At 34.2% G+C, this 20,843-nt stretch overlaps 1 protein-coding gene across 1 annotated transcript; it reads right to left on the bottom strand.

The window, feature by feature from the left end:
• Positions 1-1,194: 1,194 nt before the first annotated feature.
• Positions 1,195-2,033, bottom strand: LOC133321961 (uncharacterized). Its single transcript, XM_061531032.1, has 4 exons — positions 1,881-2,033; positions 1,696-1,809; positions 1,366-1,518; positions 1,195-1,302 (listed from the first exon to the last, which is right to left on the bottom strand). Exons 1-4 carry the CDS (start codon positions 2,031-2,033, stop codon positions 1,195-1,197), a joined length of 528 nt encoding a protein of 175 aa, XP_061387016.1.
• Between the last annotated feature and the right edge of the window lie 18,810 nt (positions 2,034-20,843).

Below are 20,843 nucleotides of genomic sequence, written 5' to 3'. Positions count from 1 at the left end.
ATTTCAGGACTTCATCTCTACCGGATCACTTAAATCTAAATTGTATCAATACAATCCAATACAAATCTTATTTCCCAATTCCAGGATTCAGTTTACCCTAAATCCTACTTGTACCACATTTAGTACCATTTGTACAGATTTGTAGAAAATTCCAAAACATCCTACATACCCCAATCTTACATCACAACAGTTATCAGTGATCCAAATTTCAGGATTACAGCTCTATTGATGCAATCAAAATTTAAATTATACCAAATTTAGTACACAATCAAAATTCAAATTATACCAAATTTAGTACACAATAGTACGAATTTCGAATTGTAATTTTTAATATTTTTCGGATACTTATAGTTCGAATTTCCAAAAAGCCCTTTGGTACATCTATCCTACACTCCATCAATGACTCTCAATACAAATTTCAGAGTTCCAGCTCCACCCGTTCGCCAAATACATATTTAGTACTTTTCGAATTTTTATGAATTTCAAAAAACCCAGGCTTATCTGACGCCTTCGGACTAAGAGTGATCCTCATCCCAAATTTCAAAATTCTAGCTTCAGCCGTTTCCCAAGGGCGTTGATGAATCATTAAGACAGTCAGTCGATCAATTTACTCTTTTATTAATATAGAATATTGAGAGCTCTATCGGGAATTCAACGACAGGCCGGCAAGACTTTTGATTTAAATGAATTATATACATTATGAGGTCTTCGATGAATATTTCAAATCAATATTTTGCTTATATTCTAGCAAATATTGAATGTTATTTTGTTGTGCTCTATTAGAGGCAATAAAACTAAATTTACAATTTATCTTAATATTTTTATATTTATTTACAAAAATTATATTTCAAGCTAATATAAAACAAAAACTAGAGCTTATCACAGCAAACATTTAAAGATAGTGGCCAAGTATTTAAATAAATGTTATTATTTCAAATATCAAAATCAGACAGACAATTTTATACATATTCGTATATTTACACTTAAATGTTATACACATTAATTAAGCTTAAGGACAATTTACATTTACAAACTAACTAACATATTCGCAGAACTATTGCTATACAATAAGCCAAAATTTAATGAAATTTCAAATCATTTTTTACCAAAATTTTGTATTCCCCTACCTAACCATACTTAATTCTATAACCCAATAGAAATTAAATATAAATATATTTATCATTTTCAACGTTATTATCCTTTCACCAGTGCCTTCAATTGTTTCTTCTTCTCTGCCGCTAAGCTGTTGGCAAATTGTTTACTGGCCTCAGCTCGATATTCAGCCAAATTGTATTTGGTTGCCTAAGAAATAAAGATATTAAAAATATAATAGGAATCTATTTATGTTCAAATGTTGTTACTCACATTGAATGCATCCTTAAATTCGATTTCCGTCAATCGCTTCAAACCTCTAAAATTACGTCCAAGTATGCGACCGAATTCATAGCGTGATATTTGATAACGTTCGGTAGTGGTTTTCATTTCAGAACTATCCGTGCTATCTTCGCTGCTGGATTTCTGTATTAAATAATAGAGAATTAAGATTATTATTATGAAAAAATAACCTATTTTTTTGAAATCAAAAAATATTTAATTAAGTCCGGATTTCAATTAATAAAGATTCGAGGTGTACAGAAATAGGAAATTATATTTTTTTTGTAAATTCCCATAACATTTGGACACAATTATACAAACCGGTGCTTCTGTGCTTGTACTGCGTGGTGTTGGTTTTTCCGGTGCTGGATCCGAAAATTGACTATTGAACATATTGTAGACCTCATTTAATGTATCTCTCGTATCGGTATATTGCTGTAAAAATAAAAATAAATAAAAAATTATATTGGCTTTATATAGTCTTTAGTTAAAATGTATATACTTACCTCTACTATTAGATTCTTGGTTATAATCATTTTCTGAAAGAAATCCCATATGCCACGTTTCGCCCGATGCCCAGTCCTTTCCTCAAATTGTGCTGGTCTATCGTCGTCGATTGACGACAGTGTGTTGAGACTTTCTCCACCATTATCGTTCATTTCCATATGAAATGATTGGGAGACATTGAGTACAAGAAGTGTGACAATAAAAATTAATTTCATTTTCGATTCGCTGTAAAATAAAAAAAGACAAATTAATAACAAAAAATAGTCTATATGTTCGAGGACTAATTGAAGTGACATAAGAGTCGCTAAGTTCAGCTAGGAAAAAATATATTTTTAAAAATTAAAAACATTGTTAGGTTCATTAGGGATGAACCATTAGACCATTATGTGGTCTAGCCTTTAAAAAAATATATTTTTGAAAAATCCACGCCTGTGTAGGACATTGAAAAAAATATTTTTAAACCAGTGAGTGGAGCAGTATAGTCGGACGGGTCCGACCATATGATACCCTACACAACTTCCACGACATTTTAACTTTCTGTGGTTCTATATTCTGAGTTTGGGCAATATTTCACGATATTTGCACCGTCTTGACCGACTAGAGGTCAACAAATCCAGTACAACCCTTCCAATATTTAAGATTTGTGATGTTCGGCTTTCAATTGTGGCCTATAGATCGACTCGAAAAAACACACTAAAAAAAGTTTTTGGTCAAATTTAAACCCAATATTATTATCTGATCATCACCGAAAATTATAGGCGTTGTCCTCGACCATATCTGGATCCTCATGGCAAATTTCAAAACGATCAGCGCTATTTTTTCGACCTCTAGTGTGGTAATGGATTACTAAATAATATCGGAATACGTAAGCACTTGTAAATATTTAAGTGTGACTCCCACATCCGAGTACTTAGGACAATATTATTGGTATCAATTTAGCGGTCAACCACTTCCCTTGGCTATACTATCAACTTCTTTGGTCTATGTCCTTTAAGGGTAAATATATACGCTATAGAATACAGGTTTTGTAATTTTTCACACAAAAGTCAGGGTCCATTTGACCCGCTATATATTGACAAATCCTTATTAAAACAGGCATGTGTATTCTTTGGCCCGATCCCCTACTCCATGTAAAATTTCGCAATGTTCTGGAGCGACCGGAAAAACGGACAAAAATTAAGTATTTGGTCCATTTTATCCCCTAAATATTCACCCATCTTTACCAAAAACAATAGGGGTCTTCATTGGGCCGAACTTATCTTCCATGCAAAATTTCGTGAAGATGGGTCCATAACTATGGTCTGTATCGTGTTTATAAATTATAATGGACAAACGGACGGACACACTTGTCTATATCGACTCAGCTAGTCGAGATATGACGATCGGTAGGTTTGTCTAGGATCAATATTTCACGGCGTTACAAACTCTTGGGTCTGCACAAAGCTATAATACCCTGACAACATAGTTGTGTAGGGTATAACAATCCATGCCTGTGTTTGTCTTTGTAAAAAATTTGTTTGTCTTCCATATAATTCCGTCCTTCCTTTTGAATCCTAATAAATCGACTTAATTTTAATCCCAGACAAATGCAATATTTGATATATTTATTATTATCGACATTTTTAGTATATTTGTATGTATGAACGAATTATCGCATTAGAATTTTATCAACCGCAAATCGTAATCGTTTTCTCATTACTACTACATTTTATTACGATTACCATTAACATTAATTTAATTTACAAAATGTTCGATTAGACAAAACCAATTTATTGCATTGTGCTGTTGTACAAATTAATTTTTAAAGAGTGATAAATCAATTAATTAACCATTTGTGTGGATGATGGGCAAATCCATTTAAATTCAATTCGGTTGGTCTGTCTGTCCGTCGGTTGTTTTGGTTTGTTTGCTGTTCTTCAATTGCATGCTCAAGTGATTTTTAACATTTCCAGGAATTTTTGAAGCATGGCAATGAAAAGAGTAATTTTATTTGAAGAGTTCTTTGGGGTATTTGCATATCGATAGTAATTCAATACTTTAAGAATTTAATCGAACTGATTATAATAGAAATTGAATTGCATTATCACTGAAAAGGAGTATTTCAATTATGTTAAGATGCAGTTAATGGAATGAGAATTTGTTGAGTAGAGATATTGAGTTAAAATATGAATGTAATTTGTCGAAAGCACTCGAATGCTTTGAAGGCGATTTTTGAGGATTTTGAAGTAATCCAAAAAAGCGATGGAGATATTTAATACAGACAAGGAAGTTGCATAAAATTGTCAACATGATATACCCCTATAAACACGTCCCACCCAATTTTAAGTATTTTGACTGTAATTTGGTATTCCTGTTTCTTGGTGGATAAATAAAACTCACTCGGAGAAACATCTGAATTTCGTTCAATTTTCAATATCACATTTATACTCACATCGCACTATGGTACAGTGTGCATTTGTTTGCAATATAAAAAATAGGCCCACAGTTTATTTCGAAAATATACATGGAATTACTAAAAAACACAGATCGTATATATTAATTTTTCATTTATTTGGTGCAGGATCTAACCCTATTGAAATTTTTTGGGGAAAAATGATCGAAGTTAACCGGCATGTTAGCAGTCGTAACATCGCCCAGGAGCTAAAAATCGACAATAAAACTGTTTTAAAAAGAAGCTCGATGTTTGGGTGTCACACAAATTAACAGAAAAAGAAGGACGGATCGAATTTCCATCTGCGAAGCCATGGTCAAACGGAATGCGATAGATCCATTTCTTAAACCGATGGTGACTGCAGTTGAGAAAACGATCATGGTTAAAGAGTGGTGAAGCACTTCAAACGGTGGCCAAACCAGGACTAACGGCAAGGAAAGTTTTGCTATACATTTGGTGGGACTGGAAGGGGATTATTTATTATGAGTTGGTTCCATATGGCCAAACTGATCTCTACTGTCAATTAGATCTTTTATGAAATTTTTTCTATGTCGAAGGACTATGAAGGGTTTTATATACATAATTTTATATTTATTGCTATTTTATTAAGGTCGAAAGACCAAAAACCTTCAGACATCAGCAAGAACTTGTTGGAACTTTGACATTTCATACAGTTCATATATGTCTTGTAAGGTACTAAATTGACTTGCTATATATCTTTATGGGTAATAGAAGCTATACTCAGTGTTAGATATCACCAAAGACTTTTTGTGAACTCTGAAGTTTCATAAAGTCCATATTGACTTGCTATAGATCTGTATGGGTAATATAAGCTACACACAGTGTTATATTTATCTTTGAAGCACCCATAAATTATTTTATCGACCATATAAGTTTCGCCAGGTCCCTATTGCTTATACAAGTTTCCTCGACCATTCCAAAATTGTTGAGGTCTATAAGAAGGTTTGTACAAGGAATTAAGTATTTATAAAAAGATTTCCGAGGTCGAAGGACCAAAATATTTCGAAGAAAATACCACCTGACTTCAATAGCACTCTATAGCTTATTGAAAATTTTGTGAGATATTTTATGGTTCAGTTCAATTTTTTTTGTTTGGTGTTCATATGCCTGTATATATGCACATCAAGGTAGTTTACATAGGTCGAAGGACCAAAAATATGTTATGAGATAGATTTTACTTTGATCGAAGGACCAAATCTATTATCTAACTATAGTAGGTGTGTACTAGTTATACAAAACTTTGTGTAAGATAAATATGACCCACTCAACGTTTTTTAGGGTTCATAGGGCAGTGCTTTTAAGTATTTCGCATTTAATGGCATTTTAGTTTTGATCGAAGGACCAAAAATACTTTCTAAAATCGCAGCCTACCTGTTAAATAATATTCTAAACGTTCTAGGACCTTGTGAGGGCATCTGGGGTCATTATGGAATATAATAATATCTTTAATGACATATGAAAGCTCTTGTGAGGTCTTCCGGGCCCGGTACTGTTGATGGGTTAGACGGATAAATGATAGATGAAATTATGGTATTTGTATGGCATTTAAAGCCTCTGAGTCCTTTAAGCTCCATATGAAGTCTCTTAGAGAGCCCATAAAGAATATTCTGATTAGAGTTGGCCAATATCTTTTCTGAAGCGTTCAATGTTTTTGATTCACTCCCCAAAAAGAACTAGGTTCATTAAGTTCCTTTTAGTTCAATCGTTCAGTGGTGCACGTCAGTTAATTCGTTCAATGTATGGAAAGGTATAGATGAAGGATTGAATATGAAGGAACTAGATGAACGACAGCACAAAGGAACGGCTGGAGCAAAGCGATCCAGATTAACTGTTCTGATCGTTTTTTTTTTTTGCGGAATAGTTCCATTGTACCTAACTCTAATTGTGATATCTTTAATTGACTGTGGTACTTTCAGGAATCATAAATACTTTTGTAATGGTTTATTTTGTCAGTTTTGAAGTTGTTGATTGGCTTCATTAGACTTTTGTCTATTTGCCTTATATATACAAGGTAAAGACCTCTAGGTGCCATATGACTTTTGAAGATAGCAATTGACCAGAAACGGTCAGAATTGGCCAACAAGAGAGGTGTCGTGGACACGCTAGGCCACATACATCTACAGTCACTCGCAGGAAATTTGGGGAGCTTGGTTATGAAGTTTTAATGCATCCGTTTTGCATTGCAAAATTTCTTTAATGATAAAAATTGCTAATCCTCCTCCCTAGATTGTGATACTAAATATTTTTTGGCTGTTTGTGTGTAACCAAAGAAAATTTGAATCTTATGATTTAAATGTTTACCCTGGCAAAATATGAATCGGCAAATGTCCAAGATTGAGAATGATGAGTCGTTTACCTCTAATCGGTCAAGAGCGTGCTGTTATCGAAAACTATTTTCCAAGCTCGAAATATAATTCCGCAAGAAGTTAGAATTCAGTGGCAGTTGTGTAGGGTATCACATGGATGACCACGTCCGACTATACTGATACGCTCACTTCATTTAGTTTAGCTATTTTGATCAAAATTTATAATATCTACAAAGCATAATTATGAACACAGCAACATTTTAATTTGTTTACATTTGAATTCTTGAACAATATTTAATATTATTCATTATAAAAATAAATGATTTTTATTCGCAAAAACTAATTAACATTTAGCATTCCGATTCGCATAGATGGCGATCAATAATAAAATCACTTATCATAATTAATAATTACGTATATAAAAATTATTTTGCAAATATTTGAAATTTAATTTCATATAAATAAAATGGTCAGAATTCATCGTTATTTTCGCAAAATACAATGCCAAAGGATACAAAAATAAACACACGCATGCACGCACCCAATGAATGAATAAATTTAAATTATTTTTTGATTAACTGAACATCAATGCGCACACATCCTGCACAATGGAATTTCCAATAAAAATATCTCTGATTAAGTTAGACCCGGATTTTTGACATAGCCATTGTCGGGATGGTGATGATGGTCATTTTTACGCGTGGTGTTTTTATTTTAATTGAATGCGTGTGTGTGTGTGCTGGCGGCCGGTGTTCTAGCCAACCACCACCAACATACATACATTTGTATAGATATGTAGTGGTGCATTGATGTTGCCGTGCAACTGTTAACAACAAATCGGCAAATCTGTTGCTATTGTTTATAACAATTTCGTATCGAAATGATTGGTATTTTGTTGTTATGCTTCGACGTTTGTTGTTATTATTACGATTTTCTCTGCTTTCGTTTTTTTCTTTGCTGTTTTGTTATTTTGCAAATAAACCAAATTGCAAAGCATTACACAAACCCATTATTAGTATGTATAGAATTTGTGTTGTAATTGTATGCAATTCGTTATTACAAATGAATGCGTACTAATTAAATGCAGAAATGCGAACGCATTTTCAAACACCCACATAGCATGTAGGTATATTGGTTTGTTTGTGGACGAACATACGCACCGTAGATACATTTGTAAATAGAAATATACTATTATCAATTCAACAAATTATAAGGGAGGAGGTATAAGAATTAGAATATTGTTCTAACAGGACACTGAGGATTCATATTTCTACAGAAAAAAATCCTCAGGACCCTGAGAATTACTTTTTTCTATAGACAAAAATTCCCCAGGTCCCTGGGGACTACTTTTTCCTCTGGACTACTTTTTTCTGTAGAAAAATAATTTCTCAGGACCCCGAGAATTACTTTTTTCTATAGAAAAAAATTCCTCAGGACCCTGAGGGTTACTTTTTGCTCTTGACCCTGAGGGTTACTTTTTTCTATAGAAAAAAATCCTCAGGACCCTGCGGATTACTTTTTTCTATAGAGAAAAAATTCCTCAGGACCCTGAGGATTACTTTTTTCTATAGAGAAAAAATCATCAGGACCCTGAGGATTACTTTTTTCTACAGAGGAAAAATCCTCAGGACCCTGAGGATTACTTTTTTCTATAGTGAAAAAATCATCAGGACCCTGGGAATTACTTTTTTCTATAGAAAAAATTCCAACAGAAAAAAGTAATCCTCATGGACCTTAGAAATATTTTTAAAGAAAACAAGAATCCTCTGGGTCCTGAGGTGTTTTTTTCTATAGAAGGGTACTGAGGAGTCTTTTTTCTATAGAAAACAGTAATGCTCATGGTCCTGAGATCCAGATTAACTGTTCTGATCGTTTATTTTGCGGAATAGTTCCATTGAACCTAACTCTAATTGTGATATCTTTAATTGACTGTGGTACTTTCAGGAATCATTAATACTTTTGTAATGGTTTATTTTGTCAGTTTTGAAGTTGTTGATTGGCTTCATTAGTCTTTTGTCTATTTGCCTTTTTTCTATTTGGTAAAGACCTCTAGGGGCCATATGACGTTTGAAGATAGCAATTGACCAGAAACGGTCAGAATTGGCCAAAAAGAGAGATGTCGTGTTCCACCAGGACACGCTAGGCCTGGTGGTAGAAAAAATTCCTACAGAAAAAAAGTAATCTTCAGAGTCCTGGGGATTTTTTCTGAAGAAAAAAGGAATCATCATGGACCTGAGAAATATTTTTAAAGAAACAAAGGAATCCTCTGTTTTTTTCAGAAGGACCTGAGGTTTTTTTTTCAATATACAAAAAGGAAACCTCAGGGACCTGAGGATTTGTTGTACAAAAAAGTAATCCTAAGATTCCTCAGGTCGCTAAGGATTCCGTTTTTCTATAGAAAAAATACCTTAGATCCTTGAGGATTCCTTTTTTCTATAGAAAAATATCCTGAGGACCTTGAGGATTACTTTTTTTATATAAAAAAAATCTTCAGATTTTTCTTATAGAAAAATTCCTCCTTTTTTATAGAGATCCGTACTATTATACTATTCTATTGGAAAAGCTACAGGCTCCTGGAGCTCACTTTTTATTTGTAGAGAAAACCATCCTCTGTAACGTTTAATTTGTCGGTAGAATTATTTTTTAAACCAAATTTTCTAATTCTCCCACTTTTCAAATTGGACACGGCTTCAAAAGCACTACTGTATTTATTGTTCACGGACACACTACTACATTCAATTCGTTCGGTTCAAAGGGATTGCATTTCATTTTATCGTAATTTAAATGATTTTGCAAATGAATTCTCCACTAAATACGACCGCTATACAAGCAACACTAACTATAGGTAGAGGGCATGCACCAACACTACTGTGAATAGCAATATGATCCTGCAGGACATATGTGTGTGTGTGTGCAGTTCTCTACTACGTCTACACCCATCTAAAAGCCAGAAACAGACAACGCAACAACATTAACATTATCTGCCTGTATGCTCGTGTTATACTACACGTGTATTATTAGCTTCTCATGCTCATTTGCAGTGTTTGTGCGTATTAAAAGCGACGAGGGCGTATGTAGCCGATTTTGGCCTTACGTTCTATTTAAAGGAGGTGGGCGCTGGTTCATAATGCCAAAGGCAAAAAATTACCAACCAACCCATACATACAAACACGCACACACAGCGAAAGCAGTCAAACGTACGGTGTTATGTTAAGTTAAATATTGAATACCTCAACCGACTAAATGCTTGGCAATCTGTATAAATTTGAGTACCGATGTGGAGTAATGTGTGTGCATGTGCCTGTGTATGTGTGTGCATATGAATGAATGGTGATGGAGGATTAAAGACTAGTTGAGTGTCGACTAGGTTTTGTTGCCTGTGCCCGTATGTTTATGAAGTGCAATGGCGCCCATTGCACTTTTGTCAGTCCGTCTGCCATGTGCATTTATGTCGATTACATTTGATTTGAATAAATTGCTGTTATAGTTGAAATTCATACAATGGCAGCTAAAATAACAAAATAATAATCCACCTAAGGACTCGGTTTTTGGTAATCAATACGGATAGAGTATAACAATTTCTAAAGGTTTTAATTCATATTGTTTATTAAGAGATTTTTGGGAATTGTAAGAGGTAACCGTGGTATTATTTGATTATGTGATAATAGACTCAATATCAATACTTGAGTGTAATTGGAATATTGTATCTATATAGAATTATGTGTGTTGTAAATGTCTGGATAATAATCGTTGGCTAAAAAATCTAAAATTTAGATTTTTATGTAAAATTACTATTTAGTGAGACTGCGATGACCCGAACATATTATACACGGAGAAGGTGTCTGACCACGGAATAGGCTTGACTGTTTTGATGAAGATCTGTCAATATTTAGCGGTTCAAATGGACCAAGAGTTTTGTGTGATAATTACAACATTTCAATTCTGTGGCGTATATATATATATATATATATATATTACTGAAGGACATAGCCCGAGAAGTTTATAGTATATCCAAGAGGAGTGGCTAACATTTAAATTGATAATAATTGGTATAAATTTATATGTACTTGGATTTATTTGGATAGTATTAACATTACCACTCTAGAAGAAATGAAGTTTTACATGAGGTTCCGAATATCGTCAAGAACGAAACAAATCGGACATTTCATTCAAATGATATAGATCATAGCTTGTGCAATGATTGGTTCAAATCGAATAGTATCTTCGCATGTAAAAAATTAATTTTTAGCACAATTATGATCATTTTGTGGGGTGGACACAAGAAGGAGTTCCACATCATCGAACTTGAATTAGGTTTAAAAGAAATTGTTGGTTGAGATCGCACCAGCCGGCTAGATAGATGGGCAAATCGATGAGGGGTATGTTAAAAGTACTAATATTCAGGCTTATCTGCGAGTTAAGTCTTCATTTACAACGAAATTACACACACTTCAGTTGGGAAATGCGTTTTCGATCATGGAAATACAGAAAATTGGACGGAACCTTTATACGAAATCTACAACCCTTTGTGAATTGTTTGCAATTATTCATAGAAGGATTGCCGAACGCCATATTACGGTTACTTCGGTTGCAAAATGCTAATAAAATCTTCAACATACCGAAAATGGGGTACCACCGTTTTATGGGGGCTATGTGAAACAAATCTGAGAGACAAATGCAAAAATACATCCACTTTGGCAAGAAAACGCGTCAATGATCATTAAAATAGGGAAAATGGGGTGGAACCAATATATGAAATCAACGACATATATTTATAATTTTCATAGAAGTTATTTTTTCCAGAGTATCCGGAATTTCGAATTGTAACGAATTTGGTTGCAAAATACTGAAAATGGGGATATGTCAAAAATTTATTACGAATCTGTTTTTTCACAAAAAGTACTGAAATGACACATTTCATCCACTTCGTTTGGAAAATTGGCCTAGGACCACTAAAATCCTTGTAATGGACTGGACTTCTATACATGGTGAATATATTCAAACATGGGCCGATATTCATGGCACGATTTATCAACCATGAGAACTCAAAATATCAAATTAGCTCCAATTCCATTGAAAATATAACTGAAACGATATCCCCCTAATGGGGTAGAATTGATAATTATTGGTGGGGACAGTTACCAGCCGATGAAACTCCAAAATATAAAATTAGAGCCTTAAGAAATGTCTTAAATCATCAGAATGCCGAAATTAAGTGTTCAATTGGGGAGGTGACAATAGCTAAAGTTGTATTGATATTGATGAAGATTTTATAGAAAATTTTGCCACCCAAATTATAGACAATTCGGTTGAAAATGTGTCTAAAACATTCTCATAACACCGAACATTTGTATATACGCCTAAAAATGAGCCGATATATCCCATGTACAATACCAACCAGTAAGGAAAGTAGTTAAGTCGGAAGGGGCCGACTATATGATACCCTTCCCCACTTTGAGTATATTGTACATATGTGTCCTAACAGCCGTCGCCTTTTCGAAGGAACATTGACATGAAATTGAACAAACTTAAATATGTGGTTTTTATCTATAAGTAACCGACTAACATCAAACCCTACATATACAACATAGTAACTTCAGTACATTGTACAAAATTGTGTGTCAATTGGGTCTTTAGTGCACAATTTACATTAAATCGGACGAAAATGTGTATAGAGATATATCTAAATCTGACCCGAAAATTAGCACACATCGTTCTTGACTTAATTCAATACACTATGCAAAATTTCGTGCAAATCGAAAGATACTTTGGTGCACCATTCACATTAAATCGGTCGAAAATATATATGAGAGCTATATCTAAATCTGAACCGATTTTCACAAAACTAAGCAGACATCATTCTCGAAACGTAGCACACTTCATTCTGGACCCAATTCAGTACCCTATGCCAAATTTCGTGCAAATCCAAGGATATTTAGGGACTTTGGTGCCCCATTTACCTTAAATCGGACGAAAATATATATGGTAGCTATATATAAATCAGTACAAATCGAAAGATATATTGGAACTTTTCTGCGCCATTAATATTAAATTGGACGAAAGTATGTAAGCTTTATGTAAATCTGAACAGATTTTCTTCATTTTCAAAAGGGTTCGTCCTTGGGCCAAATAAATCACTTGTGCAAATTTCATCCAAATCGGATCATATATGCGACGTGTACTTTGTTTACAATTTAACATCTACAGACAAAACCCGACATGTCAAATTAGAGCTACGTCAGCTGCAAAATACGGCTAATTATATCTTCAAAATACCGAGAGTGAGTCGCACGATTTCATGAGACGACTTTTCTACAAAGACGACAAAATTAGTCTCGGACCATTAACATTCTTATTGAGCTATACTCAATAATGACGATTTTGAACATTTTTGGTAAGAAGATTTACTACTAATGAGATCTCAAAATTAAAGCCAATTCTATTGAAACAGTCGAGTCCACATCTAAACGTGGAGAGAAATGGATAAATATGGGCGGAAGACTACTAAACATTGTATAAGTTGTATTGAGCTAATGATTAGATCTAGAACTTTGCAATTTGAAATGAAGATTACTGTTGTTTAATCATGAAATTTGTGGACAGAGATGATCGATGGGTTATCTGGGTCAGACAGTGACGTAAATGACATATTTTTCGAAATTATTGAGGATTATCAAATTAAAAAAATCATCAACACTGACCATCCCTGAGTGCGCATATAGTTTTGTGTATAGAGGAAAGAAAATTGTTTGTTTAAGATAAACATTTTTATTACTGATACACTATTTTAACTAAATATTCATTCTAAGATTCACGTTGAAATAATGCTTCTCACATTATAGAAAATCTAGCCATAAAAAATATCTATTACACGAAATATTTCTTTCAGGAAATCAATATTTTTTTCTTTTAATTCTCGCATTTCTAAGCAGCAGTTCAATAACAGCCTCTTCCTAAAATACAATTTAGAAAAATTTTGTGCGGCACCTTTTGTTTGAAAAACTCTTCACAGTACGATTGTAAATATTTTAATGACACCTGATGTGTCTATATTGGCCAATTACATATCATGAGTGTAATATATTTTCAAATATCGGTTTCTACTCGTTTATTTTACCTCACATCTGCACACTTGTGGTTTATACACGAAATCAACTTTTATGCTGAAAAGAACACGAAAACCAAAACGTCGAAGAAAATTGTAAAGCAAGAAAAGGTAAAAAAGAGTAATCAATACAAACACTTCAATGACCACCACTATCACACAACCTCAGTTACCTCAATGACTTCCGCAATCATGAAGCAGTTGGTTTTTTGTTTTCTTCTTAAGTAACCAAACCAAAACTTAACCAGACTTAAGAAGCAATCTCGTCCCATTAGGGATATTATTCCCAAAATTGTGTACCGGTGGTGTAATGGGGACGTTTTATATTTCAGATTGGAGGGGCCTCTATAAATATGAAAACAGTGAAAATGTTATTAAGTTCGGTCTGCCTTTCACATCTCTTTGTGGACAATTAAAGTACTTAAACGATCGGGATTTTAACATGTATATTTTTGATAGAAAAATTTGACAACCAATACAAAACCCAAATTTTTAAATAGAGCTAATTCGGTTGAAAACATGTCCATAATCTTTAAAATGCAGAATGGTGGAAGTGTCGCTATTTGGGGGCTACTCCGAACTTTGAGTCCATATTGATAATGTTGGTAAGGAGATATTCTACCCAATGAGGATCCAAAATAATATAAGACAGCGAATTTGATTGGAAAACGTGCCGACACTACCCAAAAAGACCATCATTGGGAGGCACAATTCTATGGCGCACCAATATTGATCATCTATGGTAAGACAATTTGCTATATAGGCATGAGCCAATATTAAAAATATTTCGCATGTAATGGCGTGCGATGGTGAAAATTTAACCTATACTGAAAAAAAATGTGAAGAAGAGCTGTACCAAGTAAGAAACCAAAACAAAATTTATAGAACATATTTCCAAATTTGGAGCAATATCGAAATATTTCCTCGAAGAAGTTTTGATATTTTAATAGTCACAATAGGTAACCAGTGGGCTTAACAGTTTATTCAGACGGGGACGTCCATATGATAACCTACACAACAACCACTGCATATTAACTTTTTGCAGAGCAAAACGTCAGTCTGTAACGAACGGGTCATAGTAATGGTTTTGGTCTATTTTATCCCATAAATATCATTTGATCCCAACCGAATACTATAGACTATAACCGCCCTTGACCATAACCGGAGATTAAAAGTTTTAAATATCAATTAATGAGAAATTGGCGCCATCTGGCATAGTAATGGCAATCCTTAACAATATCAGAATTCCCCATCCGAGTACATATATCAATTTAGATGGTATCAATTCAAAAGGCAGTCAACTTCAACTTCTCCGGCCTGTTGTAAAATAACACACCATATATAGCAAATTTTGTATTTTTTTAAAAAGTCTGGGTCTATTTGAACCGCTGAATATTTGCCCATCTTCATCGAAGCAGTCATGGGCGATATCCCTATCCCGTGTAAAATTTCGTGATGTTCGCATCATTATTATAATTTCTAGAGCGACCAAAAATCAGACAAAAACCAGTGAGTGGGGCAGTATAGGCGGACGGAACAGACTTTCTCCGTTACTATACTCTGAGTCTGGGCAAAATTTCGAGAAATTTGCAACCTCTTTGCACCGATTATAAGTCAACAGCACCACTTTCTAACCCTAGCATATTTTCCAAATCTTGATTTCCCGATGTGAACATTTACGCCATAAAATAAACATTTGGTCAGTTTAGGTTTTGGTTGATTTGACACTTGAAATATTGACCGATTATCAATTAAACAGCCGTTCTAAGTATTTGATCACATCCCCATTCATGTTGTAAAATATGTGATATTCTGCATATAATAATGTAGAGCGACAAAAAGATCTGACAAAAATAAAATTTTCGGTTCATTGTACCTCCTAAATATCATCTCAACATCACCGAAATCTATAGGCGTCGTCCTTGACCATAACCGGAACTTCATGTAAAATGTCAAACCGATCAGCGCCACATTTCTGCCCTCTAATGGAGTAATAGTAATATTAAAAAATACCATAACACTTAGACACCTTTAAATATTTACGTATACTTCCCACATCCGAGTACATTCAACAATATAATTGTTATCAATTTAAATGTAAAGAACTCCTCTAGGATATACTATCAACTTCTCGTGTCGATATCCTTCAGGAGTAAATATATACGCCCCAGAATACAAATTTTGTCTCAGGGTTCAATTGACTAGCTAAATATTGACCGATCTTCATCATGCTTATACTTTGGTCAGATTCCCTTCCTGATGTAAAATTTCAAGGTGTTTCGTGGCGATTGCTCCATAACTGTGGCCTGTATTTTGTTTACAATTTATAGTCGAAAGACGGAATCGTGGGCGGACGGACACACATGTCAAGATCAACTCAGCTAGTAGAGATCTGATGACCTCTAAGGAAAGTTGAAAAGTCATGTACATACAAGAGATGCTAATATATTAAATATCCTGCAGATAGAACATACATATCATCTTTGGAGCACCTTTGAAGTGGAATCTGGCGAATTTAAATGAGTGATCTACTAGATATTTGGATCTATTAAAAACCCCACACACATACCAAAATTCCATATCAATCTGGGAGACTTTAATTCTTTGGTGTACCATTTGTGTAAAACCGAGCAAAATTATGTATGTATTTATGTAAATTTAGACCTAATTGAGCAACCGTTGTTGTTGTCTCAGTCGGACAACTATTGGATGTTTGGTGCACCATTTACATAAAATCGGACGAAACTATATATGGGAGCTACATCTAAATCAGATTTTAAGTAAACTGCGCATACATCAGTCTAGACCTAGTTCAGTACTCTGTGCTAAATGTTGACTCAATTGGTCAAATATTGAGAGCTAGATGCATCATTCACATAAAATCGGACGAAACTACATATGGTAGGTATACCTAAATCTGAACCGTTTTTAGCAAAACTTCGCATACACCAGTCTGGACATAATATAGTGTGCTGTTCAAAATTTTGTCTCATTCGGACAAATATTGGGAGTTTGGTGCAGTATTTAGATAAAATTGGACAAAAATATATATGGAAGTTATATCAAAATCTGAACCGATGTTCTCCAATTTCAATAGTGTTCGTCCTTAGACCAAATAGGTGACCTGTGCCAATTTGTATCCCTTTCGGATCATAAATGCGACCTATATATACATTGTTTACAATTTAACGGACGGACGGACATGCAAATTGACTCAGAAAGCGATTCTATGCATATTCTCAAAAGGAACAATGTATCTATCTCGTTTAATTTTGCCTGTCATAAACATATGCACAAAGACATAACACCCTGTACCACAGTGTGGTGAAAGGTATAAAAACAGGGCGGTTATACACTTTCTGGGAAGACGTTTTTTATTCACCACGAATATGGATGCAAAATTAGAGGCACTTCGAATGGAAAAAGCAGCAAGGCGAAGTCAAAATATTGATCTGCACTAAGAATTTTCTGAAAAAAATCTCACCCACTTAGAATTCGAAAATGGGCAAGGAGAGGTAAAATTGAAGCAGAATTTTGTTATATGAGGCAACTGTCCAAATTTGAAATAATGAAATATTTCCGCGTAGAGGTTTTGATCCTTTAATAATCCGCAATTGAGATTTACAGCCACCAAAACGGGGAGAGTTAGGTCTCCCCATTTGTGCTCTTACCAGCCCCTCGTTATTCCAAAGTATTTTGTGGATCTCTTTCGCTATGAACTCATTTCTAGACGTATTGCGCTAAAAGGTTTGGAGTTGTTCACATAAATAGTGGGTAGGTTCTTCTTCTGGCGAGTAGGAATTGCCTATTATTCCTCGGTGACCGTAAGATTGGTACAAGACCGTGTCGTGATTTTGTTTTATTTTTATACTTTTATAAACATATATACATTTCATTGTCTTTTAAAACCTGTGGATCAGATATGGACATCGGGGCAAATATATCCTAAGAATTGGCATTGCGACGCTTTAATGGTCAAATTTCAGCCTTTTCTTTATGCAATTCAAATGTGATCCGCAGTATTGAACTACTGGATAAAATTCAAACCTAAAGGCCTTATATTTAAAACTTTCATGAATTCCACCCCAAACTTTACATCCTGGCTGTGTGTGTGTTTTTGCGGAAATATTGGTATTTCACTTCTTTCTTGATTTGGTTTTTGTTTAAGGGGGTAATGCAGTTCCCGAGAATTTTAATTATACCCTAATGGTGTGTGATGCTTGGTGGCTGGCCACTAATGCAAAGGCAACAGCACTATCCTTTGCACTTTTTTTATTAGTATTTGCCTTTTTGAATGTCTTTTTCATTGGCAATGGTGTTCTCTTTCTCCACTTCCTTCTCCATAACTTTGCTTAACAACTTTTTCATGTTTATTTTTCTTGTTATGATCCTTTCTTGGGCCAAAAAATAGGAAGATAGTTTCCTGACACCAAAAAAAAAAAGGAAAATAAGACGACGCCTTCATCGTTCCCAGCAATTCTCATTGCCATGAAAAACTTTTTCGCTGTGGCATTGCTTTCATTATAATTTTTTGCAGTTCGCTTCGTCTCCTTCTGCACTTCTTTGATCACACGCACACATGCACAACAATAAAAAAAAACGCCACGTAGAAACTGCAATGAAAATTGAACTTTTCTTCAGAGCTGCGATGATAAGGTTCATTCATGTTGACCATACCCCCTCCACCATCTCCTTGTACATGGGAGTGTACATGGAAGATAGCTTTGAATATTTTATTACCTCAGTCTTGTGTCATTGTTGCTGTTGTATGTCCAGCTGAATTGGTGGCATAGAACTTTTTGTCTGTGTTTTTCTTGCAATTCTTCTGACCATTCTCTCAAATAACAAGCGAAAGATTACAATGATTCAGTCGAATGACGACGACGATGATGGTGGCATCGGTTTCATTCGATATCATTGTTGGCTAATTTTTTAGTCTGTATAGTTTCGTTTTTGATTTTTAAGAAAAAACTCTTTGAATTGATTGGTAAGTTTTTGTTTTTTAATTTGAAATTGTACAGTTTTGTGAGTAGTGAATAATTTGTGATTAAGGTCGAATGAATGGTGAATTATTTTGACTTTTTACATTGTCCTGTAGTAACTGGGTTGTAAGTATTGGAATATTATCTATATTGAGTTTCAGTACTGGTCAGTTATTATTTCGAAGAAGTTGTAATAATTGCAAAAGTTTAAATTAGTCATTCAGAGTCAATTGCGAAATATGATTGAAAATGTGTTTCTGTGATTTGAATAGTTAACCTTGTATTTGGGGTTTTACTACAGTTTTAAAATATTTTCGTTTAGTTTTTTTTTCAATTTTTTAATCTAAAATATATTTAAAAAATTTATATATTTTTGTATGGAACATGCGAAAGGAATCAAGATAGACCCATAGCTAAAATAATGGCTCCCGAACAGCATCGATGACGAGGCTGGATAATGACCTACCTACAATAGAGGTGAATAACGCCAAATATTTTAGCCCAACACGTCTAGAAAAGAGTTCATAGACAAAAGTGACACACAAATAACGAGTGGACAGGAAAAAAATACACACATTTAACGGGGAGACCTAAAACAAAATAATGCTGGAAAAATGTTAACGCATTAAAGAAGGACATCAACATACTGACAATTATTCTCACAGGATATCTCTGAATGCTGGGACCATTACACATTATTTGGTATATTCCACTGTCCAGCTTTTACTAGACTCCCAATCCAATTTTTGAGAAATCGACCTGCGGTTAATGGAACCTAAAAAAACTACAGCTTCGAAATGGTGAACGATTTTATATACCTCGGTAGCGCCATAATCAAAACTAATGGCATCAGTATTGAAATCCGGAGAAGAATAGTGTTGGCAACACTTGCTACTTTGGTCTATGTAAGCAATTAAAAGAAGGCCAGCTATCACCAAACCACTCTACAAGACGCTGATGCTACCCGTTCTGTTGTATGGATGGAAAAATTATCCGAAATATTTATGGGCCGATCTACGTCGACGGTAAATATCCACTGGTGATTCAGGCTTTTCTCTCTCTCTCTCCGGCCCCAAAAATAAAAGAGGGAAATAGCAATTAAGACAAGTATGATAGCAAACACAACTACCGCTGGATTTTAACTATATTCGGATTTAAACAATAATAGTAAAAATAAACTATATCCGAGTATGAAAACCCCTCTGAGTCAATATCAATTTAAAATATTGAGCTTTCTGGAATAACCATGCACATAACCCGTAAAATATATCATAATATAATATCATCAAAGCCAAACGTATTTATGCACAAATATAAAATGTCGTTTTACTCTGCCTATATGTGTTTTATTCGGCCTATAATGGAAGATACAAAATTAAAGTTTCACCTTGGACTGAACCTAATTTACATGCCACATTTGGTGACAGTTGTTTGGTTCATAACAACGATCCGTACTTTGATTACAAATTACAGAGGACACTCCATTCGCCTGATATTGGATTCATAAATATTGAAGATTTTGACCATCTGTGGGGGAGGTACCAGAAGGGGTGGATCAATAGGTCCCATCTTCATACTTGATCTAGGCTTGGTAAAATAATAGATTGTACAAAGTTTCGTAAACATTGGATAGTCCGTTTGCATGTTATTATAAATTAATTTTTAGCACAATGTTGACCATTTTGTGGTGGAGACACCAGAGGGAGTGAACCGATATTCCCCATTTTCGAACTTAACCATTTGAGCCCCGATTTTTTTCTGCAATCTGAAAACAAATTTCTGATAGGATATGGACAAAATTTGACATCGCTACATCCTTGCATTCGGGAGATACAGTACATTTTTTCGGAAAAATGCAAAATCGACAGAAAAATAATTTTTAAATATTCTCTATATTAATTTTTACAAGAATCAACAATAATTCTGACGGCAGATTTCGTACAATTTGAATACCAAGCGATTTGGACTGTATACACAAATTAGTACTGTACACAATTTTACGCTCTTCTCTATATTGAAAAGCTTAAAACTTTACCAAAATTTAGAATTTTTTGATTTTTCTTTTGATATGTGTCGTCCAAAATCAGGACTTGACATATGAAATCATAATAATATAC

This window comes from Musca vetustissima, unplaced genomic scaffold, assembly GCF_032173495.1.
Source record: "Musca vetustissima isolate MV318-11 ecotype Yass unplaced genomic scaffold, APGP_CSIRO_Mvet_v1 utg833, whole genome shotgun sequence".
Classification (NCBI taxonomy): domain Eukaryota; kingdom Metazoa; phylum Arthropoda; class Insecta; order Diptera; family Muscidae; genus Musca; species Musca vetustissima.
This window is presented reverse-complemented; position numbering and strand designations above follow the sequence as displayed.